Source organism: Ursus arctos, unplaced genomic scaffold (assembly GCF_023065955.2).
Source record: "Ursus arctos isolate Adak ecotype North America unplaced genomic scaffold, UrsArc2.0 scaffold_28, whole genome shotgun sequence".
Lineage (NCBI taxonomy): Eukaryota > Metazoa > Chordata > Mammalia > Carnivora > Ursidae > Ursus > Ursus arctos.
Window position 1 is genome coordinate 29,724,254 of NW_026622963.1, and position 23,933 is coordinate 29,748,186.

A 23,933-nucleotide genomic window follows, 5' to 3' on the forward strand; every position below is an offset into this window, starting at 1 on the left:
GACCCACTGAAATGAGCCAAAGCTGTCATCCTCAGTGAGTCAGGAAGGGGAGATCCGGAGCAGGACGGAGCCCCAAGAGCACAGGCTCAGGCCATCCTCCAGGGGAAACCTCAGCCCTGCTTTTAAAGCCTTCCAGCTGATTCAGTTAGACCTACCCAGATTATCCGGGATAATCTTCCTTATTAAATCAACTGATTAGGGGCTTTAATTACATCTGCAAAAAGGCATCACAGTGAGGGCAAAGATGGAAAGGGAGTTGCTTGAAATGATGCAGGGACATCCAGAATCCCATAGCATAATTAAATTCAAATTGGGGACAAAGGACTCAATTGACATCACAGGAAATGCAGTTAGTGATCTGAAGAACGAAGTTGAGTAACTCTCAGAATACAGAGAGAAAAGACAAAGGATCCTGAGGCAAAAATACAGAATATAGAGACTAGACTACAGAAATTGGTCCTTAAATTGTAGGCGTGCTGGAGATTAAACTGAGACAAAAGGAATAAAAACAGTAACGAAGGATAAGTTGGGTAAACATTTTTATTTATTGGAGGAAAACATGAAAAGGTGCTTTTTGTAAACCACAGCATTAGCTCGCTTGCCTGATTGCTTGATTTTTACAAAAAGAGGATGGAGTTAATGGAGTGGGTATGGTCTCCAGACTTGACAGAATTTTCAAATCTTGCTGATTCTCGTTGTTGGTAAGTTATTAACCTGTCTTAGTCTGCAAACTGAGGTTAATGAGACCTCATAGGGTTACTGAGAGCGTGAAAAGCGTTAATACAAAATATATAGCCCAGAGCGTGGCATCTCGCCAGTCCTGACCATGAGTTACACTTCTTGTCATCTGTTGATTGCAGAAAGGGGGCAACCTACAAGTACATGTGGCACCTGCTGCTTAGGACCTTAGAATCAGGCCTGGGGAGGACACAGGTGCTGGAACCAGGGTGCCAGCTTTGGGCAGGTGCATGGCTTTGTTGTTAGAAGTCGTAAATACGGAGCTGACTCAGGAAATCAGGGATCAGAAAGGGTGAGGGTGTAGAGAAAACTGCTTTGAGGAGGTGTCGCCTAGAAAGGCTGGAATTGACCAGTCTCTAAAAAGTCACATAGTTCCTGGTCCGTGCCTTATTAGCTCTTTGGTTTTGATAAGGACGTCAGAGTGCTTGTGAACAACTGTAAGGCACAAGTCAGGTGGTGATATTTGATCTTCTGTGAAGGTTCTTTCTGCCCTTTTGTCTGGCCCTGCCACCTGCTCTGAGGTGGTGATTATTACAGTTTGTACCCGCACATGCAGTGGTTTCTTCTGGGGTGTTACCTCTGTCCAGCCATGTGCCTCTGCTGAATACCCTGTAAATTCTTGAATTAGTCAGTGTGCGTGGTTCTGTGGGAAAAATGTAAAATACAAAAGGTAGCTTTTGCGTCTAAGAAAATTTACCTTGGCGATAGGGAGACTAGACTGATTGGAAAGCAGTGAGGTTCGGTGTAAAATCCCAGGTTCAAAGATGGATTCGTTCTTCACTGCTAATCACATGAGAAGCACGGAGGACTTAAGTGTAAGGAGAAAACGGGGCGGGGAGGGTTCCAAGAAGTCTGGGAACCCCCAGGGAAGAAGTTGAGACCCACGGAAGCCATGGAGAATGAGAGGAGGAGGCAGGCACAGCCCCTGGGCGTCATTCCCACTGCAGGGTCGAAGTGGCACCTCCTGGAGGTGAGCCCCGCCCAGCCTCTGGGGCCGCGTATCGCAGCCCTGCCATCTCGGGTTGGTCACAGGAGAAAGCCTGAGGAAGAGAGAGGTTGTTAGCGAACCTGGAACGAAATTCGAAGTCCAAAAGGAGAGAGTGGGGAAAGGGAAGGAACCTAGCATTGAGCGAGGATCTTGTACAGCCGGTCTTTATCCCCGCGCTCTGCCTGCCTCCGCCCCTTCATTGCAGCCACCCTGGGTGTGAGGTGAAGGTGCCCCACTTGGGGATGAAGAAATGAAGTTCAGAGAGGTAAGAATGCATCAGGCCCGGTCTCAGATGGCAAACGACCACATCCGAACCCGGATTTGTCGGACTCCTGAGCCCTTCCTCATTCCACCACTTTCAAAGTGACTAGCCGTATCAGAGGGGCCTTCCCCTTAGGTGAAATAAGCCCAAGTACATGTATTTCTTACTGAACTTACTAGTATATTATCTTAAAATTAGTCTTTCTTATTATGCGCGGAGATGCATTTCTTTCTTTCATTAAACAAAACAGAAAAAGCTGGCAGTGCTGACAATTTGATTTGCCCTTAATGTGGGGGAATAAAAAGACCTGTGTGTACTTAACAAGCAGAACCTGTTCTCACTGTTTAACCAGACAACTCCTGTCTGGGTGTTATTTTTTTCTTTAATTATACCTTTTATGATACACCCATCTAAGCCCTAGCAGCTATTCCGCATGGGTCCCCACGTTGTGAGGCTGCATTTCTCTCTCTCTCGTTTAAGGAAGAGAACAAATGTGTGAATTCACCCTTATAAATCTGCCTGTATAAATGGATTGCACACACAAGTGTGAAATCAGAGTATGGAAATGGCTTGGTTCTCTTCGGAGACTTTGCTTCCCACCCTGTGTTCCAGCTTTGTTCTGTCTTTACGCAAGAGCTCCTTGTAGCCCGCCACAGTCAGGCTGTTTATGTTGTGGTTTAACTTTAGGATCGTAGGTACTTGGAGGGGTGATGCACACGTCACTTGTTTTTCTGTTTGTTTGCTTGTTGTTTTCCCGTTCTCCATACTGATTTTCTCTCCCGTGTACAGATGGTGGTCCACGGGAGACGTTGATGCATTTTGCTGTGCGGCTGGGGCTGCTGAGGTTGACGTGGTTCCTGTTGCAGAAGCCAGGTGGCCGTGGGGCTCTCAGCATCCACAACCAGGAAGGAGCGACACCTGCGAGCTTGGCCTTGGAGCGGGGTTATCACAAGCTGCACCAGCTTCTGACCGAGTAAGTGCTCCTTCTCCCTGTTGCCTTTCCCTCGTGCCCGGCCCCACCCCCGATGCATCGCAGCACCGCCCACTTGGCGTCTCCGAGTGAGTTTGCCGGGAATTAAAACCTCAGCTCTGGGCCTTGCCTTCTGCTGGAGGCTTGCGAGCTTGCTCCTGCTAACCGCTTCATTGTCTGAGAGACGCACACGTAAGTCATGTTACCGGCTCCTCTCCCTGCCTCACTGCTTCTTGCCTCTCCTACTTTACTGAAAGCTCAGAATAGCTCTTGTCTGTGAGGGTAGCATTCCATTATCATGTATGTAGTTTATCCCGGTTTGGTACAAGGAAAACAGTTTTTCTCCGCCATACAGTTTTTTCTGTTATGTCTTCAAGACTGAAGTTAATTAGAAACAAATATTTTAATGTACTAATTGCGTGCAGAAAATATGCTGAACTGTTGGGTTTGGGTCTGAATGTAATTTCTGTGACTAAAATCAAGAGCCGTGGTCTCTTCATAGGAGTAGCTGGAGAAAGCAGCTGAGTTGTCCTGGAAACGGGCGGTAGGAAATCCTGTGTGTCTGCGCGCTTTCGGCTGTGAGGCACTCTGACTCTTTAGAGAGTCGTTTGAAGGAAAGTTGTTAGTCAAAACATTTGAAGAGTCCTTTTTTCTTGTATAACTAGAGAAAGAAGTGCGTTACAACAGCCGACCTTTTTCCCTGGAATATTTATAAAAGGTGCAAATTTCAGTTGTAGTTTCTCTAGTTTCATACATAGTTTTTACTGTTTTGTGGTCACCCCGTCTTTTCAGCCACATAATCTGAACAAGAAAAAACCCTGTGGGATTCGTGTTCTTCAGTAATTGAGGGACCCTTATAAGTTAGGTGGATATTCCCAAATTCCCCGATCTTTTGCTCAGGTTAGACTTAGTTGGTTTTTATCTTTTTATCGTTTGTAGCTGTGTGTGGGGAGTAGGTGGGGGATCTGAAAGGGCCAAGAAGAGATTTCAGGATGTAATGCTACGTACTGTTACTTAAACAGGTCGTTTGTTTGTTTGTTGTTTACTTCACCTGCCCCGTTAATAACTTTTCTAGTCAAGTCAGAAGGTTCTTTTCAGATGCTTTCTAATGGGTGCTTCGGATACCATGACAGTAGGAGGGGCACTCTTCATCTCAAATGAGCTCTGGATACTTGAGCTCTTCTGCGACAGTATTCCAGGGGGTGATCTGTTCCATTCCTTCGTACTTCCCATCTGGCCAGTGATTAGATTCCTTCTGCTGTTGGCCTCAGGGCCAGAGGACGAGAAGCCCTGTTCCAGAAGTTGAAACGGTTAACTCTGTATAACCGTGGTGCAGTTCGAGAGGCAGTTCGAGAGCAGTTCCTCTAAATGTAATCTTGTAGCTCAGAGTTTTTGCTGGGAAGCAGAGTTGGTTAAGGATTGCCGTCCAAATGGGGAAATGAAGTGATTACAACAGCGTTATTATATACTCGGTGAGGGTGTCACAAGACTTACTGCCGCGCAGCTTTAAGGAAACAAGAGTGTTTGTTCTTGGAGATTTTTTGGCTTACTTTATAGTATGAGCTCTGTTCCATGTGCGAAAGCCACTTACCTCCTTTTGAAGGGAAAACCAACTTGAGAAATCTTCAAATAGAGGACCGCAGTAGGACATTAAAATTAGCAAATAAAAAATGGTAAGGAGGTGATTTTTCTAAAACGCCCGATCTTACTATGATATTAGTAGACTTTGCTAGAATTTCAGCCTTAGAGCCAGGAAAGATCATTGTTAACGGTTGAGGATGAAAGTGAAATCCAGACGGGCAGTGACTGGATCAGAGTGACAAGGTGGCCGGGCCAGAACCAGAAGCCAGATGGCCTAAGAAGCTGTCCAGAGCTCCTTCTGCTCCTAGGATTCTGAACAAGGGGCCCAAGAACATCCTTCATGGGGTCTGCAACCTTTAAAATTATAGGCAAAAGCTTATGCACGTGTGTTTCTGAGCCAGGAGTTTGTCTTGTGAAACTCACAGGGTTGTTCGTGAAAAGCTACGAGTTGTTCCACTGTGTGACACCATCTAATACTTCACTAAAATCTTTAGACTTGGGTGTTCTTACCTCTCCCCTTATTTAAATTAAATGTTTACATATAGGCTCATTTCGTTTTATTTTTTCTTTTCAGTTAATAAGAAATCGAGGTAGGGTTACATACATTTTTACTCTTACAAAATAACTATTTACATGCCAGTCTTAACTGAAAATTCAAGTTTATTTAAATTCTTTTATATGTCTCCCAAAGTAAATTTGTTGCTTTCATTCCTTGCTGCTTACCTTGGTTTTTTGTTGTATTTTATTATTTTTTTAGAGGTGGTGGAAGACGACATTGTGCTGATTAGGGTCCAAGTTCTGTTTGTGTTTATGTGTCTGAGGCTTGTTTTGATAATCCATTTTGATAAACGGAGTCACTTCTGTGTGAAGATCAATTCTGCTGTGCTTGGAAGTAGATTATCTGAATAAGACCCATGTCTTTAGAGAACTCTTGAATCAATACTAAATCCGAGCAGTTAGCAGTAATTCTTCAGGATGTTTTTGACGGCTTCCCTTTTCTGTAATCTGTTATTATTAACTTCCACTGAGTTCAGTGACAGGGAACAGAGAGATTTTGTTGACTCACTGCTCTTTTATTTTAGCTTATATTTTGATCTTGCATTATGACTATGGATGTATTTGTGATCTGAAAATTCACCTTAGACAAAATGTTACCAGTCTTGCCTGAGAAGAGATCTTACCCAGAACACTTAGGGCTGTCCTTGCTTTTAGGTAGATGCACAGTTGTCTTCCTCGTTTTGAAGAGAAGTTAGTTGAACATCCGCTTGCCCGAGGTCTCCTAAGTAGTGATGGGTAGAAGAGGGAGGGACCCCAAGTCTCGAGGCTCTTGGTTGAGCTGAGGCTAGGAGGTGACATGAGATGGGTGTTGCGTTGGAGTCATCCAGAAAGAGATTGTGAGAGCCAGGTGCTATGGGACATCTCACACACAACACATAAGCCATCTGGGGACCTGGATCACTCATCTGGGGGAGGGAAGGAGCTGAGACCAAGAGGCAGTTCCAGGTAGTGGCTAAGTGTGCAGACTTTGGAGTCAAACCAAAGTTTGCAGTTTGGCTCTGCCATTTGTAGCTGTGTTACTGTGGACTCATTACATAACTTTACTGTCTAAGCCTCAGTTTCTGTATCTGCTTGAAAAGAAACAAGGATAATAACACCCACCTCCTGGAATTACAGCCAAGTGCCTGGCATGTGCACTGTGACGAATGGGGGTTATTTGTCACACAGATGGTGGTTATTGCTTGGAGCAGATACAGGGGCAATAGATACCTTGGCTTGAAGAGAGGACAGTATGGTATAGTGGAACTGCTTAGGGATGACGAGCGAAGCTTCCCCACTTAGTAGCCTGTGTGACTTGGAAAAAGGTGGGTAGTCACCTGCCCATCCTGAGTGTCTCATCCCGTGGATGATACCTAGTTGGCCTGTGTTACCAGGTTGTTAGACCTGAGGGAGATTTGTGCAGATACTTTGTTAGACTCTAAGGTGCTGTGTGTAAATTTTCTCATATAGTCGCGTAATCAGTAAGATGATAGTTCACTGATCAGTGAAACTCAAATTCCACTTGATTGGTCTACCTCGAGTGTCTTTTTTGGGATATTTATTGTACTCTGCGAATTGAAGTTGGTAGAGAGATTGGCAGAATTTATGTTGAGGCGGGCGAGTCTTGACCCCAGGATCTGCCTCTGAAGCTATGATCTTGGGTGATCCCCTTACCCTCCTGAAGCCCCAGCCCTGTTTGTAACATGGGAAACACGAGAGGGCCATCTCCAGTGTGTTGCTTTGAGAAATAAATGAAGGAATGTACGTAGAGCACCAACACAGTGACCGTTCATAAACGGTGTCCTTTATTGCCCTCTCCTTGATTTCCCATTACTTCTAGCGCCATAATGATTTTTCATACATTAAAGAAATTTGGCAAAATCTTAAAAGAATTTCTGGGCAGCGTGCAGTTGTCCCTGCTTTTGATAAGAGTTTGAAATCATTCCCTCGTGTAATTGATATCACTTCTAAAAAAATTAGTTTGGTTCTCTCTCCATGCTGTGATATGATGCCTCTGGGTGACGGAACAGGGAGCTCCAGATGGGTGAGGGATTGTTGACATGCTGCCACCCTTACAGGAAGAGTATTCCTGTAGGGAATGTCAACTCTGGAGTGTTGACATGAAAGTGTTGAAATATTTCATTTGCCCAGAGAGCAAGTTTCAATGTTCCTCCTCGTGTTATTTTCTGTATCAGTTCACTAAATCTCTGTATTTCATGAATGCCTGCAGCACACTAGAAATCATGGTTGGTACATTACAGCTAATAGTTCGCTTCAATCTGAGGACAACCTTGCTGAAATCAGCCTTATTTGTGTTGTACAGATGAAGTATGAAGGCTCAGAGAGCTAAGGTAACTAGCCTGAGGCTTTATTGAAAGTGGTAGAGCTCCTGTCACACATCCATAGAATTCTGTGGCCCACAATCTTCCTTCTACAAAAACTTGATAGGAAGGAGAGACTCAGGAAGAGGCCAGTAGGATGCAGGATGATGAACACTTAATTAGGAAAGGGCTCACAGCTTTCCGTTTGGTCCTAACATCTACTTCCCATTTCCGTTACCCAGAGTACGGTTTTAAAAGCAGTGTTGTTTACACTCGAGCTGTCTTTTTACGTTGGTTTCACGACAGCCTAATGAGTAGATAGGTCAGGTGTTGTTATCCCTATTTTATAATTGAGGAAAATGAGGTAAAGTGAGTTGCCCGAAGTCACAAGGCTGCAAAGTAACAGAGCCAGGCTCAAGCTCAAAGTCCAGGGATCTGTTCAGGTACAGATGACACGTGTGCGTATGCAAAGCACCGACCCAGCCTGGCAGACACAAGGCCCTAGGTCAGGGTTTGTTACTGTAGGTCAGTATTGGCCTCTCTCAAAGAGTTTGGGTCTACAGAGTCTCTTCTCAGGTCCTTCTTTTGACACGTTTACACTTAAAACCTGGGTTCAGGGTCAGAGGGTAGAGTAACTACTCACGTGTACTTCTTGCACAATGGAGCCGAGTGCTGTTGAGCAAGATGTTCTGTGAACATAGTGATTGCCTCTTCAGGGTCCTCTTGAAGTGCTTGACGAGTGGGTCCTCAGTAGCCCATCTGGCACAAAACAAGTTTCGAGCCTTTGCTTTTGCTTTGCTTGAGAGGGGAAAGAATGAAGCAAATGTACGAACTTATCTTCAAAAAAGTAGCCAGGGAGGAGGACTTTTTTTTTTTTTTAAACTTTACGTTTCTCTGGCTCAAGTCCCATCTGTCCGTCCATCCTTATGTTCGTCCATTCATGCATCCCCCTTTCTCACTGCGTGATCTGGGTCTCTGTTCTGATAGAGGGAAGGTGGTAGAACTGAGTGGAAACTGGAGCGGGGGGAGGGGGGCACACATTATTGGATACCTGCTACCTTGGTGCTTCAGTGTGTTCTCATTTAGAACCTTCCAGCAGGTGTTCTGAGGTGTAGTTCATACAGTCAGTATTCCTCTAGAAATGGGAAAATTCTAGAGGCTAGACAGCGTGCCCAAGGCCATCTAGTATTCTTCATGAGCCTGTCCTTGGGATGTTTTTAAACTTTATTGATAGAATTTTGTGAGGAAGCATGTTTGATAACATTGTCAGTCTTCTAAACAAGGTCATTTACGATGATTCATTGATCTGGTTTTCAATGACTTTTTTTCTTTTTTGGTAAATTTTGAATGGAAGCATTTTAAGAATTTTGACATTTCCTAGTTTTTTTTTAGAAAGCCATTCAACTGGTTATCTCAGGATTGTTGGCCTGTGTGGCAACATGCTGGAAAATTGAAGAATGCACTTTCAGAGAATAACATTTGTATTTATATGACGATAGCACTGGCTGGCGTTTATTGTATTTGTGCTAGGCACTTTGCATAAATTCTTGTGCGTTTTATTTTCTCTCCAGCCCTTCAGTGGGCATGTTCTCCTCATTTCAGAAGGTAATCGCCACAGCTGCTAAGTCATGGACCAGTAATTTGAACCAGTTTGTAATTGTAAAACCTCTGAACTTTTACACTGCCTTGGACTTTATAAGAAGATGGACTGGTGTTGCAAGTTGGTTGGAATAACAAAGCCGTTCCGTATGTCTTGCGTTCCCTTGCGTGCACTTCTTGCTCTGTGCACGCAAACGGCCCTAGCCTGTTTGCCCGTGGTGCCATGTAACTTCAGGCCTGAGCGTTTTTCTTCAGAGAGCTGTAAAGTCACACAGCTTAACCTCTGGTAGCAGATTCTCTATGGCAACAGCACGTGATCTTGACATTTTGACTTAATGCACAAGTCCTCCACCCTCTAGAAAACATAAACCTTTCGTAACCATTATATGTTATTTTTATTTGGTCAATTTTGGAGTTTCCTTAAGGGCATACCTGCAGAAAGAATGACTTGGAAATTTTACCTGCGTGTATTGTTAACAGAAATAAAAATGATTCTTAAGGGGGAAAACTAAGCATGTCAAATAAACCTTTTGGCCAAAATCAATATTTGGCCAAAGCGTCCGGCTATTTGTTCAGCCTTCACTGTGGCGGAGTCGAACACGGTGCATCCCGATTGAGTATTGCCTGGGAGCCTCAGTTTTCTCACCTGTACAATGGAAATGATAGCATGTACCTCCTAGGTCTCTTAGGATAAAATGGGAACGTGCTTGTGTAGTTCTTAGAAACTGGGCGCATCCTTCTGCCTGGAGAGCTAGGAGGGAAGATTCATTGGAAATAAGATGACCACTCAGCTCTGTGTAAAGAGGATCTCTCTGCACCACCATCCAGTTTCTGACATGTGTTTTCCTGGTCAGCCTCACCCACAATGGTAACACTCCCTTGACACAGCTGGGAAGAGCCCCAGTTTCCTCTTGGATTTTTGGGAGTAGGGTGATGTGGGTGTGGTTTTAGTTGTCTGACAGTTCACCCACAAGCAAGGGTTCTGTGCCCTTTTTAAAAATATATAGCTCAAAAACTGCATTCTTTTTTGTTCCTTAGAATTACACCAGCCCTATAGTATCCCACATAGTCACAATTTATTGAGCACTTCGGGAGGCCCAGACACTATGCCGACACTTGACATGCGTCTTTATTTGTTCTCACAGCAAACCCAGTATTCCCACTTCACAAATGAGGAAATGGAGCCCCAGAGAACTTTCAGTAACTGACCCAAGATCATACAGGTGGGGCACTGTCAGAGTAAAGAATCGAAGCAAGTCTGTCTAACTTTCTAGCATGTTCTGACCATTACCTTAGAAAGGTTTTGTTTTTAGTTATTTAACAGCATAGAATTTATAGCAAACTGCTGATACACAGTAGTTGCTCAAATTATGTGTCCTCTTTCCTCTCCATTCTTTCCGTACTAGTTGAGGGCAGAGTGACAGTACTAGGCCAAAAAAAAAAAAAAAAAAAGGAGAAGGAAGGAGAGAAGAACCAAATATTGTGTGCATGGATGTGAACTAGTCTAGCAGTGAGTTCCTCACAAGCACCCAAGATAGGAGCCTCCTATCCATTTCGCGGTGCACTGGCGATCCCCCTCTCCCCCTCCCCGTGGCTGGCATTTCGCCTCTCCCACTGCGTTTTAGTGCCGTAGTTGATTTTGTAGGACTCGGTAAGCTCAGCACTGTTCCTGTGCGGTGGCTTCATGGAAGACATTGCAGTAACCCTCAAACAAGGAACTAGATGCTGCAGTTCCTGTCAGAAGAGACTCAGCAGAACACGCCTTTGGGAGGCCCGCCTTTCTCTACTCTTAGAGCTGCAGCATGGGGCCGGGGCCCGGACAGGATGGGCCTGCGATACTCGAGGTGCTTGAGCAGCCGGCAGTGAGTATCCGCTTCCAGACTGAGGCGTCGGTGGTCTTCAGTGCTGGGTCTCTGGTGTTGGACCTGGCCTTTGCTGGTCTCCAGAAGACGCATCTTTGAACTTCCCCCCGTGAATGACTCGTGGTGTTAGCACCGGGAAAATGCTCTTTTTCTGCACTTGATTTGACAGGGTTTTACATGTATGTTAGCCTCAGCCCCGACCTTTTGCTTGAGTTGCATCACGCTAGGTAAGGTGAGGAGGCGGAGGCTGACTGGTTGTTGATGGGTGCATAGCAGTGGGAATGCTGAAATTCGTTGAAGTGCACTCTGTGCTTGTTGAATTTTGTTGTTCCACGTACATAACCTTGAGTTTTGGGGCCAGCCATGGATACTCTGTTTGGACGCTATAACCCCATCTCTGAGGAGTGGCTTCTTAATGTATGGGTTTTTTGCTATGGATCCTAAAAAATTTGTAACAGAAAATCTAATATACCTGATTAGCTTCTGATAAATATTGTATCAGACTTACAGTGTGTATAATTTGAATGTGGTCATCGTTGGACAGTGTTAGGGGGTCAGTTTCACAGTGGAAGGAGGTACAGAAGTTTCGGAATTAGGTCTGGGTAAAATTCTGGCCTTTCACTTACTGGCCGTGTACTTGAACAAATTATTCCTTAAGCCTGTCATTTCCTCACATGAAAAATGGAAATAAACTGATCCTTGCCTCAAAGTCATTCGGAGGATTTAAAGTAAGTTATATTCATTTCATACCACACTAATAATACTGTTTTATTCTTCTGTATTTTCATCTTTGCTCTCCTCTTCCTCACAATTTTCTCACCCAACTCAGAGTAAAATCCTAGTTGGTACCATGGTCTGCAGAGCCCCATGAGACCTGAACCCCGTCCAACTCTGACACTTCCATTTCCTGATGTTCGTCTCCTTCTCGTTGCTTTCTCTCCACAGGATCCTTGCGTTTTGCTGAACCATTTGCCTGTTCTGTCCTGTCCCAGTAACTCCATATGCTGGCTCTTTCATAGGATTCACATCACTGGCCCCTTCTCCCCAGAGATTTTCCTGACCACCTGTGTGAAGAACGCACTCTCTCCACCCACAGGAAGTTTCTGCCATAAGCACCTAGTTTTATTATTTTTTTTAAAGACGTATCTCTAACTGTAACCATACCCCTGTCTAATAGAAGCTCTGTGATCGTAGGAACTTTGGCTGTCTTATTTATTCAGCCGTCTATTCGTAGCATCCAGGAACACAGTAGATACTACATGAATATTTGTTGAAGGTTTGAATGAATAAATGTATAACCTAGGTCATTCATTTTCTGGAAATGTGGTATTTTGAGATATCTTGAAATATGAACTTAAGTACAATGTAGAGAAGACCAGTTTTCAGGTGGGATTTGTGTTTAATTTTAGAAAATATGTGCTAATATGCCAATGATTTTGTTAAGATTAGAGTGTTAGAGGTAGAATACCTCTTAACACCTTTTTTAATCTAAAAGAAACATTTTGTTCTTAGCTTTTCTTTCAGCTCGTTAATCCACGTAAGTTTAATACTAAATTATTTGGGAATAGATTGCTTGGAATAGATTTTAAAAATTTATCTTTTAGGGGTGCCTGGGTGGCTCAGTCGGTTAGGCATCTGCCTTTGGCTCAGGTTGTGATCTCGGGGTCATGGGATCGAGCCTCACATTGAGCTCTCTGCTCGGCGGGGAGTCTGCTACTCCCTCTCCCCTCTGTGCTCATGCGCACGCTCGCGCTCTCAAATAAATAAAATCTTTAAAAAAAACCCTGCTCTTTTAGCCCTCATTCAGCCCTCAGCTGTGTGAAACCTTGGTTCGTTTATGCTGTTGTTCTTCATCTCTGTGCAGATTATTGGCCCTTGTCACTTGGAAGAGTAAAAATGACATTTATGGTGAAAGTGCTCCGAAAAACAATTCTGCTTTACAGTGCATTACTTTTATGATGTACTGTCATTCGTTCCTAGTATTTCACATTTGGTTCCAGGAAATTGTGTCTGTGAATTAATTACAAAAGCGCTTTGTGACATGGCTGTTTAAGTGGATATTTGGATGCTTTTGATTTTATAAAAACAATAATAAACACCAGTTGGATTGAACTTTTAAAAAACTCTTGACCGGTACTGAGTTTAGTGTTTGGCTTTGCCCGGGCCTTTGTGAGGTGTACCGCGGGAGAAGAGGACACGTGATCCAGCGCATCTGTAGCTGGTTCCACGTTCCATGTCCCCGTCTGTGCCGTGACTTTTCTTTTTCCTGCTTGCCTGTCTCGCCAGGGTCTGTAGATGTCAGGAATGTAAAACGTGGTTCCTGGCAGTCTGCAGGAATCGCTGTTGTAACCCACTGCTGCTCAGAAGGAGGCAGGCCCGGCTCAGTGCTGAGCTGCCCGTTCTTTGTCACTGATCTGTGATGAGATCAGTGCGAAGTGGAGAGAATGTGTTTAGAAACTTGTATGGTAAGTTGACAGAGTCATTTTAAGTCCATTCAATCTAACAAGAACTTTGGGCTTCAGTTTTGTATCTTGTGTATTTTAGTTTTCTAGTAATTCATTTTTAGAATTTTTGCTTCTGTAATGAATTGGAATTTTTTTTTTTTTTAAATCTGGTCCTTGATCAGTAGCTTGAGCAGCTGTCCTCGAACTCACCTAACTAGTGATGGTGCAGTGCTGTGCGCAGGGAGAGCGGATCCATGTTCTGTGTTGCTGCGCAAGGAGCACGTTAGAGAAGAGAGACCTGAAAAAAGTCCCGTCTAGTCTGTGAAAGAGACGTTGTCTCTTTATTTTGACATATGTTATTTGTCTAAGTGCTTCTAAATAAGATGAATCCATTTCAACAATGACTTATGAAAAATGCTGCCTCAGGGCAGTGGGTTATATAAAAATACACAAGCTCATTAGAAGCTTGTTGGACTTAGTAAGTATCGGTTCTTTTCTTAAATTTTAATGAGAGTAACCTTATATAAAGTCAAGTGAACTTCATGTCTGAAGAGTCCTGCCCAGACTAATGAGCAAGAATGCTTTTTTCTTTTTCCTGAACTGGGAAAAGCTAGTTTACAGAGTGATGACTTCGTTGTGATTAAAGTTACTGGTTTTTATAAGTAGAACAAATCACTTGTCTGTAGAATTGTGGCAGCTTCTCCATTGGAAGCTTGTTAAATTAACACCTGATTTTAATGGTCACCACTACCTGAAGTTACAGATTCTTATTTAAGTCTTAATTTTTTAGATGGAGTTTCACATGCTTTTCAGAAATAAGACTGGAAGAAATGGATGTACATTCTTTGCCCTCTGTCGTGATTAGATTATTTAAATTGGTGAACATCTAGGGTTGCTGTTTGATTTTTGTTCTGTGTGTTTGCTTCATGAGAAAGCTAAAGAAACTTAACATTTTAAAGATGTGTTATCTCTGTTCTGGTGTTTGAATATTGGACTTTTCTTCCTGATCTGTTTTCTGTCATCAGTTTCAAATTACTTTATCCAGTTCTATTATTCTTTCCAAGTTTCAGATTATTTTGTAAGCATTTCTGTCTCTTTCCCCAGCCTGGAGTTTGATGTTAGTCACAGTGATAATGGTCTCCCTTTCAAGATAATTCTCACGTGCCTGTATTTTTCCTCTCATTAAGTGCACTTTGTATGTAGAGGACAGTAAGTAGTTATGAAGTCAGTAACTGTCATGGAATAGACAGAGAATCATGTTCTGCGAGAGATCAACCTAGCTTTATAGAAAGAGAAATCCCAGTCCTACTTAAATAGGAATCTCTGTGTCATCACTGAGGTGGCCTCAGTCATCTGGGGAGGGAGAGGGTGGAAAAAAGAGAAAGTGCATTACTGAGTGAGTGGGGATTGGACAGTTGGGTTATTTCTTAGATGAGGATCCATTTGATGTTGGTCTGGGGACGGTGTTAGTCTGGTGTTGGTCTGGGGATGAATTAAATATAAGTGTGTCCGAGTCCAGACTCAGGTTTATTTCTCTGTGTTGCCTGCAGTAGAGCTCGTGGTGACACCTGCCCTATGCTGTGTCAGTCCTCCGACGTAGGCCAGAAGCAAGAAGGACAACAAGAAGGGAGAATTAGCATTTTTTTTAAGTTAGACATAATATTATTCATAATACTGCCATCAGTAAGACAGATTTATTTCATTTTCAGGTATTAACTCCCACATTGCATTGTTTTTTTAAAGATATTATTTATTTGTCAGGGAGAGACAAAAAGAGAAAGAGAGAGAGTGAGCGAGCGAGCACGGGGAGGGGCAAAGGAGAAGCAGGCTCCCCATTAAGCAAAGAGCCCAATATGGGGCTTGATCCCAGGACCCTAGGATCATGACCTGAGACGAAGGCAGATGCTTAACTGACTGAGCCACCCAGGCACCCCAGCATTGTTTTTTTTTTCAGCAGTGCAGCTGATTGTCTATTTTGTGTTCTGATATTTTTACTTTATCCTATTCTTATCTATTTCTGTGGTCTTACAATTGTTTTTGAGGCGCTCTAAAGTATTTTGTTTATCTCGAGTATTTAAACCATTTACCCAGTGTTAAATGTTAGTCTTAACATTTAAAAAATCAGAAATTAAGTAATGAAGGCTGCAGTGAGACTCATTTTTACCTATTGATTTTTGCTTCTGTTAAATTATTTCTGTAAGCTGAATTCTGAGGACTTGTGTAATTAGGTCAAAGGATACAGTACTTCAGTATTTATTGCAGTCTTGCCAGCCTTGACTGTGCTTTTCTTTTTAAAATGAACTGGCACCTGTAGGTTACTTTAATGTGGTGTTTTACAGCTTTGGCTGTACATTAGAATCCTCTGAGGATTTTAATTACACATTAGAATCTCCTGGAGAGCTTTAAGAACTACTGATGCCTAAGGGCCACCTCTAGAGATTTTTATTTAATTGGTGTGAGGTGTGATCTGGACATCAGGATTTTTAAAAAGTTCGCCGGGTAATTTTAAAATGCAGTTAAGATTTAAGAACGTTGCCTTGGTGGGAAAATGAGACTTAACATTACTTCTGAAAATTAATTCCTGACAGTTATTTGAATCAGGTTGGTGGCTTAAATCTGATTGAGTGAGCGAAATCAACAACTAAGTAGGTTGATGTCATCAGTAAATATTTAGATGTCAGTCTAGTATAAATTTGACTTAACTTTTATTTTTACTTATCCTACGAATGTTGATATGTTAGATATTTATGCAAATATAATTAATATCATGGTAAGATATTAATTTTTTTTTTAAGATCTTGAAAACAGTGCAGTAAGGTGAGACTAGAAAATGCAGAACTTCTGCTGTCAGAGGAGCAAAGTATTCCAGAAGTCATGGAGCGATTGAGTTAGAAAGCCCAAGTAGCCTCTCCACGTGAAAAGAGAAAAAGAACCATGGAAGCCATGGGCCACAAGCTATAACGTCGTATCTGTAACGCGCAGTAATCTAGAGCCTGCACCCCCCCAGACTTAACCCCCCAAAGAGTGTATGTTAAAAATACTTCATGGGCTTCACCAATCTGCATTTTCTGGTGCAAAATAACAGAGGTGGTTTTGTGTGGTGGTTTAGAGCGTCGGCCCTAGTTCTGGCTCCGTGACGTACTAGCTGCAAGGCAGGTCATTAAACTTCTCACACCTTCAGTTTCCTCATCTGCAAATTGGGGTAATATCTTCCTTCAAGCATAGTTGAAAGAATAAATGAGGTGATATATATAAAACCCATAGCTCAACATTCGGTACGTTGTTTAAACCATTAACAAATGCAGCTGTAAGAGGAAGTGACTAGGGTGTGTACCCCTTGCTTGTGAAAGGAAATAGAAACCAGTGTAATAGAAGTGTATCTCTAATCCCTAAAACAACTCTGTAAGAAAGCTGATATTATTGCCACTTTGTTGTAAACAGGTGAAGAAACTTTGGCTCCTGGAAGCTAACTAAGCTTAGACCAGACCATGATATAAAGGGGATTCCACTCACAGCTCAACAGCCTTTGTTATGATATCACCCAGCGATTTAGCCTCCAGGGAAATCTATATTCAATGCAATGAGATAAATTTATGTTGATTTGTTACGGCAAGTAGAATATTTTTTCCCCCTTAGGGAAGGGTAGGTGCCAGTTAGTGTCCATTTTGTGAAAAATGAGGTGAACGGTTTGTGCCATTTTTTAAAAATAGGTTGAAGGAATAAATGTCACAGTTGGCGCTGTCTTTCGTTTGAGAGGAATGTGCTTATTTTGAAAGGAGCGAGGCAGTGAGACTCTGGACTGTGCGGTTTGCCCTGCCTGTTGTCTGGGTCTTGTCAGGCACCTGAGAATGGCCGTGATTGATCTGTGGCTGCCTTGGAGTAAGGGGAGTAAGTGGGCAGGTGGGGGACTTTGGAACACTTCACCAGAGAATGCCAGTGTGCCGGAAACATTGGGCCGGGAGTGGACGTTCTTTGAATTTGTGTGGAAACTCTTCCGCTGAAGGCCTCTTTGCTCCGTGCAGACTTCAGGTGACCCCAGGTGCTTCCTGCTGTGGCAGCCGGTGGTGGGGGGGGTCCCGTAGAGGGCAGCCAACTGCCACCTAAAGCAATGCTACGGGAGATCATGGGCGGGCCCAGGCTTGGAGGTCGGTCCAGCCTGGCTGCAGATCCATCACTCCAGGGCCTCCTAGCTGAGTGCTCAGGAGGGAGAGTACTGATGCTTCCTGACCGCCCACTCTGTGCCCAGCAGCATTGGATAATTTGTTTGCTGCTCCCTGTAATCGCCACAGCAACTTTGCAGAGGGTCTCTGACCGTCTTCTTACAGATCAGAACGCATGTGCAAAGAAGCGAAGCACCTAGCCCGCGCTCTCACTTCTTGTCAGTGGTGAACTTTGTCTTGGGAAGCCAGGCTTATCAAGCTGCTGATGGATGTGGCAGATCTTGGGCAAGTGAGTTACCGTGTCTGAGTCTCTGTTTTCTCTCCCCTGAACTAAGCATAGCACTTCTTTGAAGGATTCTTACAAGGATCAAATAGTGTACCTAAAAAGCACCTGCCTGTTTCTTCGTAGATTCCCAAATCATACTAGTTTGTTACCTCCCTTAACTAAATAGTGATCACAGAGTGAAAGAATCGTTACCTCTGCCTTTTATTAAGTTAATGTTTTATATTTAACTTATTTTGGAAAATCTTGAACTCCCAGAAAAGGTGCAAGAATGGAACAGTGAACTCCTGTATACTCTTCATGGAAATGCTCCAGTTGCTAACATTTGTTGTGTTTATCGGTGCATTTATATACATGTAATGTTACTGAACTCTTGTGAGGATAAGTTGCAGACATGTCCCCTTATTCCAGAGTATTTCAGCATATTCTTATCACGGTGCAGGTATCAGTCATACGACATTAATATAATATTATCTCATATGTGGTTTATATTCCCTTTTTGCCCAACTACCCAAGAGTATCTTTTTAGCCGTGGTCTTCCCCTGACCTTGACCGCGCACTGGGTCTAGTTGTCACAGCGTGTTGTTGGTTCCTTGCCAGCTTCGCCTTCTAAGCCGTTCCTGCTGCTACACAGGCTTTACTGGAGTTACTTCTTTAGAGGCTATTTCTCCCTTTACAGTGAGTGAGTTCTTTGTGATCTGGAGTTGATGTTAAACATCTTGAGGAAAACAGAGGAATACTGGTACTCTCCCAACTGGAGTGAAATCCCAGCGTCTGTTTGAGTACCTGCAACGTGTCTGGGGATTAAGCAGCGGAGGGGCTGGGAGGAGGGGCGGGTTGGCCCAGCCAGTCGGAAGGAGGAGGTTACTTACCGAGGAGTGAAGTGAAGACCGCATCACGGTGCAGTGCAACAGGGCTTTCAGAGCTCCGCGGGAGACTGCCCTGGGGGTTGTGCTGCAAACTCGGGATGAGGTGGAACTTGCTGACAATGGCTGAAAACAATAAATTGTGTTACCACGGGGTGATTGCAAGTTTCAAGGTAATCACGGTGTCAGCTGGGCTTTTCTGTTTTGTAGTCTGTTCCTGGGTCTGGCTGAATGTGACAGTCTAAGAAATTCTTGGAGACCTTGGTACTGTCCGATGGAGTAGGAACGAAGCAGTCCCCATAGCGCAGAAATGTCACAATTAGTAAAAGTACTCTTTTTTTTCAGAGGGGTGGTGTCCTCCTTGGGACAAGAAATGAAATGGGGAGAGGGGCGCCTGGGTGGCACAGCAGTTAAGCAGCTGCCTTCGGCTCAGGGCGTGATTCTTGTGTTACAGGATCGAGCCCCACGTCAGGCTCCTCTGCTGGGAGCCTGCTTCTTCCTCTCCCACTCCCCCCTGCTTGTGTTCCCTCTCTCGCTGGCTGTCTCTCTCTCTGTCAAATAAATAAAATCTTAAAAAAAAAAAAGAAAGAAAAGAAATGAAATGGGGAGAGATCGCGGCCCGTAGCATTTACATGTCCTCCTCTGTAGATCTCCCATTCACCATTTAAAACAACAGAAACCCTCAGCTGAGGCTATGGTGCCTATTAATTCACTAGTAGAAACAAGCAGAATTTCAAGTCAGCTTGTGGGTGTGCTTTTCTGTCGCGCCAGACTTGATTTGGTTGCAATAAAATCTTTGTGTAATATTTCTAAGGCAAATTTTAGAATCTCAGGCATATTCCCCTCTGTGGTAGAAACACAAAACTGAGGGACAACTTAATTACCAACTGTGGACCCAGAAAGGGCTTCTCATCAAGAGAAGGCTGAGTAGTTATTCTCCAAGTTCAGAGGAGACTAAACAAGGAGAATGGCTGTGAAGTGGGAACCGTGGTAGTTGTACATAAAGTCTGTACTTTGGGAATTACAGAGCATTAGCTCCGCCCCAGGTTCCAGGTGGGAGCCTCCCAGCCCACCTGGGAGGGAAGGTGAATGGGGAGAAAGCAGGGCTCTGCCTTCCCTGGCTGTGCTGGCCCCACCACCAAGCAGTTCTTTTTTTACAAATGATTTTATTCAAAGATGTTCAGCTACCTAAAAGTTTGAAAATAGCATGTTAGATGTTTCTGTGGAAGTATACCAAGCCACGGTCCCCTGAGGTGCCTTGGGCTGCTTTCTTCACATGTACGTGCTGTCTGTTTGTTGCACGCTTCAGAACGCGGGCGAATGTTAGCATTAATCGGAGCATGGCATGGAAGCAGATGCGTGTGGGCTCATTGGAACCGTTCACTTGCACTGTTGGTACTGCTGCTGCCGGGACACAGAGAGGCAGGTGGCTCTGTTTCTAACCTGTGTTAATCTCTTTTAAGATGTCGTTTTTCTGGCTGTGAAATTGGATACGTTTTGATCAACACTGCTACGATGTTGTGGTCATAATTCACTAAAGCTTCTTCTTAGTGGTACATAAAGTAATGGTACTTTTACGAATAATAGCATGGTGATTTTGAAGAAACGTGGTGTATTTAGTGCATCAAATGCCACACTTGTAAGTATAAAACTCTTGACTCTTTCCTGCTTTTTGCTTCCATACGCCAAGCTGTGGCTAGCTCACAGTAATGCGTGTTTGACCTTAGCTGTGTGTTTACATTTATTCTTGAGGAAAGCTATCCTGTTGATCCTTGTAGCCCTGGCATTGAGCACAGTGCCTACCCCTTAATAGGTGTTCAGTAAATGTTTCGTTGAATGATCTTGGGAATATCATCTTGTGAAGCAAGACCATACAAACAAGGTTCTAGTTAGGAGTAGTTAGAAAAAAGAAAGTAACTTAATTCAAGTGAAAATACTAAATTGGGCAAGAAAGGGAGAGTACTTGTAGGACATTACATGGAGCAGCTACGAGCAGCACTTCTGGATGCAGAATAATGTAAACACTGAACGTGGCACCACAGTTAGAACTGCTCTGAGGAGAACAGGACAGGCTGCGTGCGTGTGGTTTTAGGGAGGGGGCAGGTAGTGAGCTAAACATTCCCTCTCGGTGTTGGGAAGTCGGTTTGTAATGCCTAGTCAGCCCCAGTTCCCTTATTCCCCTTCTGTGTGCATGTCTGTCTGCTCTGTGATTCTGTTCTTTGGAAGAGTGTAGTTTTTTCTAGAACATAGGCCCACAATGATAGGCCGCATTTTCATTTGTTACTGAGCCAAAGAAAGTAATGATAAAGAAGATTCTCTGTACACTTATTTTTGCACCCTGTGCTGATTTTCAGTCTTAAACCTTCAGTAAATCACAGCTCCAGTAAGCACCATCCTTCTAAGGAGCCTTGTATTCTGGTGAGAGGGATAAGACAGGTACATAAGTAACCATTAAATAGCCCAAAGCGGGTTTGGTTTGTTTTAACACCACAGGACAGTAATAGAATAAGGTCTTGTGTAGTCAGAGGGGAGGAAAGACTGTATCACTGGAAAGAAGAATGGAAGAAGCCTGGAAACCAGACTGAAAGATGGGTGGGTTTTGGATAGGCCAGCATCGGTGGCTGATGAAGTGTGCTTGGGGAACGGACATTTATAGTGTGGCTGCAGAAGGTATAAGAAGAAGAGAGTACAAGAATAGGGCATAAAGGGGGCACCTGGCTGGCTCAGTCCGTGGAGCACGGGACTCTTGATCTCAGTGTTGTGTGTTTGAGCCCCACGTTGGGCGTAGAAGATGACTTAAAGAGTAGGGCATGAAGAGATAAGTTGACATGAAGAATGTAGGTGCCTTAATGTGGAAGCGTTGGCGGCCGGCCAGTGGCGTTGCTGCTACAACGCGCTTGTGAAGGTGTCCTCGTAGAGTGGAAAGAGGGGGTTGTGTTTCTGGTGTTCTTATTAGCTGCATGGCCTTGGTCGTGAAGTTCTGTGGCCTTCTGTTTTATATCTCCATACAGGACAGCTGGCATGCTGGGATGCTTCATAGAATGCTTAAGATTGAAAGGGAAGGCCTAGGCGATAGGGGCGCGCACAGCGCATGATTCACTCCTGATGTGAAAAGGACAAGAAGCACAGCAGAACTTTTGGGCGGGAAAATGGCATCAGTCTTGCTTTCAGATGATTTCTTTGGGTAGATTTGGGGAGCAGTGGAGGTTCTAGGGCAGCTGGCCTGTAACAAGAGTGTCCGCAGGAGTCCAGATAATTCCGTGAAGGCCTGAGCTAGGGCAGTGCCTATAGAAATTGAAGTAAGGCGCAGAATGTTCTGAAGGAAGGAGATGGTGTTACTGGGGATGACAATGGTTTCATTCATGGAAATAAGTTCGGAGTTGCTGCTGCTTTGGGGAATGGGGGGAACATAAAATTGAGTTTTGAAATTTGAGAATGCCCACTGCACATCTCGGTGAAGACGTTGAAGTAGTTGTAAATGTGGGGCGGAGCTCAGACTTTGCAGCTGGAAGGAGATTTGGGAGACAAACCAGGGCCGTGGGAAAGGATGAATGAGAGTAGGAGAGTGTAGACAGTTGTGTCTCCACATCTAAGATGTGGGAAGAAGGAGAGAGAGCCGAGAAAACTGTAGGCAAGTAGGAGGGTTCTTTATGAGTGTCCAGTGAGAATCAATTGCAGCAGAAGAATCAGGTCACTATTTTAAAATTCTACAAAACTCAAGGGTGATGGGGACAGAGAAAGGCCACTGGATTTGGGGTTTTCTTGTCCGTGGACACCTGTGACAAAAAGGTTTTAGTAGCAGCGGAGTGAGGAGGAGCCAAATTGCAGAGCCTTGAAGTTTTTGGATGACCATAAGGAGACGGAAATGAGGGGAGGACAGACGGGGGGGTCAGTGGCTTGACAGCAGCGTTTCTCAGCCTCAGCACTACTGACAGTTGGGGCCCAACAATTCCTTGTGGTGGGGAGCTGTCCTGTGCATTGTACGACACCCCCCGCCCCCCGGCAGTGACCACCAGGAAATGTCTCCGTGTTGTCAGATGCCTCCCCAGGAGCCAGATTCCTCGGTGAGATCTGGTCTACAGGGTGGAGTGCAGATTGTTGCTGCTACTTCCCCCGGCACACAGGGCAGTAGTAATCCCCTCTGCTGCCCCCACTGCTCTGTCTCCTGCTAGTGTTTTAACTGCATTGGGGGGAGGGGGTGCAGAGCTAGTCCAGAAGTGTGTGGAAAACTGCAGGCATCCAAGGGAGGATTACCCAGTCTGGGACGGCAGGAAGGCGGGTGGACCAGAGCGAGCACACTGTTGAGAAGAGGCATCCTTGACGTTAGAGGGCGTGGGCAGAGGCATTTATTAGTGGATGAAGATTGTTTTATCTCATGTTAGGTGGCCTCAATCTTCTCAACTAAGAAGAGCAAAAAGGTCACGTGAGAATGAAGTAGACAGAGTTAAGATTGGGCCTTTGAGGAAATTATAGAAAGTTTGACTGACACACGAGTGAAAGAAAGCATTCCGCAACAGCAGTGAGTCCTAGTTCAATAGGGCACCGTAAAAGTTTGTTAAAAACATTAATTAAAGTCTTGGGGAAGAGAACCTACAGCCCGACCACTGTAATGCTGTTTTTATTTATGCATTTTACCATCTAGACTTACCTAATTTTTACCCTTTATATTTTGCTTATTTCCCTGAATGTTGTACATTTCAGTGTTACTGGACTGTTACTTCCATTATTTTTAATGGCTGTGTAATAGTCCAGAGATTTTGTCTTCATTTTCACCAAACAGCCCTCTAATTACTGACCTTGTGGTGTCTAGTTTTTAATACCATTTTACCTAAAAGTTTCAGTAAACATTCTTATGCCCAGAGCTTTGCCAAATTTTATTAGTGGACATAGGACAAGTCTTATACAGTGCTACACACAGAACACAAAACTTATTGGCTTAAAATGCCACCTCGGGGTGCCTGGGTGGCTCAGTCAGTTAAGCATCCGACTCTTGATTTTAGCTCAGGTCATGATCATGAGATTGAGCCCCATATTGGGTTCTGTGCTTAGCTCAGAGTCTGCTTGGGATTCTTTCTCCCTCTCCCTTTGCCCTTCCTGCTCATTCTTTCTCTCTTTCTCTCTCTCTCTACCTCAAATAAATAAATAAATCTAAAAAAAAAAAAAAAAAAAAAGCTACCTCCGTGAGTCCTTCCACCTTTAAAATTGCAACCCTCAGGGAAACAAAAGCAAAAATGAACTGTTGGGACTTCATCAAGATAAAAAGCTTTTGCACAGCAAAGTAAACAGTTGGCAAAACCAAAACAAACAAACAAAAAACACCAA

The 23,933-nt window shown here is 44.0% G+C and overlaps 1 protein-coding gene across 16 annotated transcripts in view; it reads left to right on the top strand.

The window, feature by feature from the left end:
• Nucleotides 1-23,933, top strand: part of AKAP13 (A-kinase anchoring protein 13) — a 323,670-nt gene that overhangs the window by 143,328 nt on the left and 156,409 nt on the right. For 13 of the 16 annotated variants that reach the window (XM_044388388.3, XM_044388389.3, XM_044388391.3 and 10 more), the window contains exon 5: nucleotides 2,778-2,961. In XM_044388388.3, the coding sequence (XP_044244323.2) occupies nucleotides 2,778-2,961 (184 nt within the window). Of the gene's footprint in view, nucleotides 1-2,777; nucleotides 2,962-3,008; nucleotides 3,151-10,468; nucleotides 10,859-23,933 lie in introns of those variants that run through there. The other 3 variants (XM_048220815.2, XM_048220818.2, XM_048220825.2) reach the window with 2 other exon arrangements.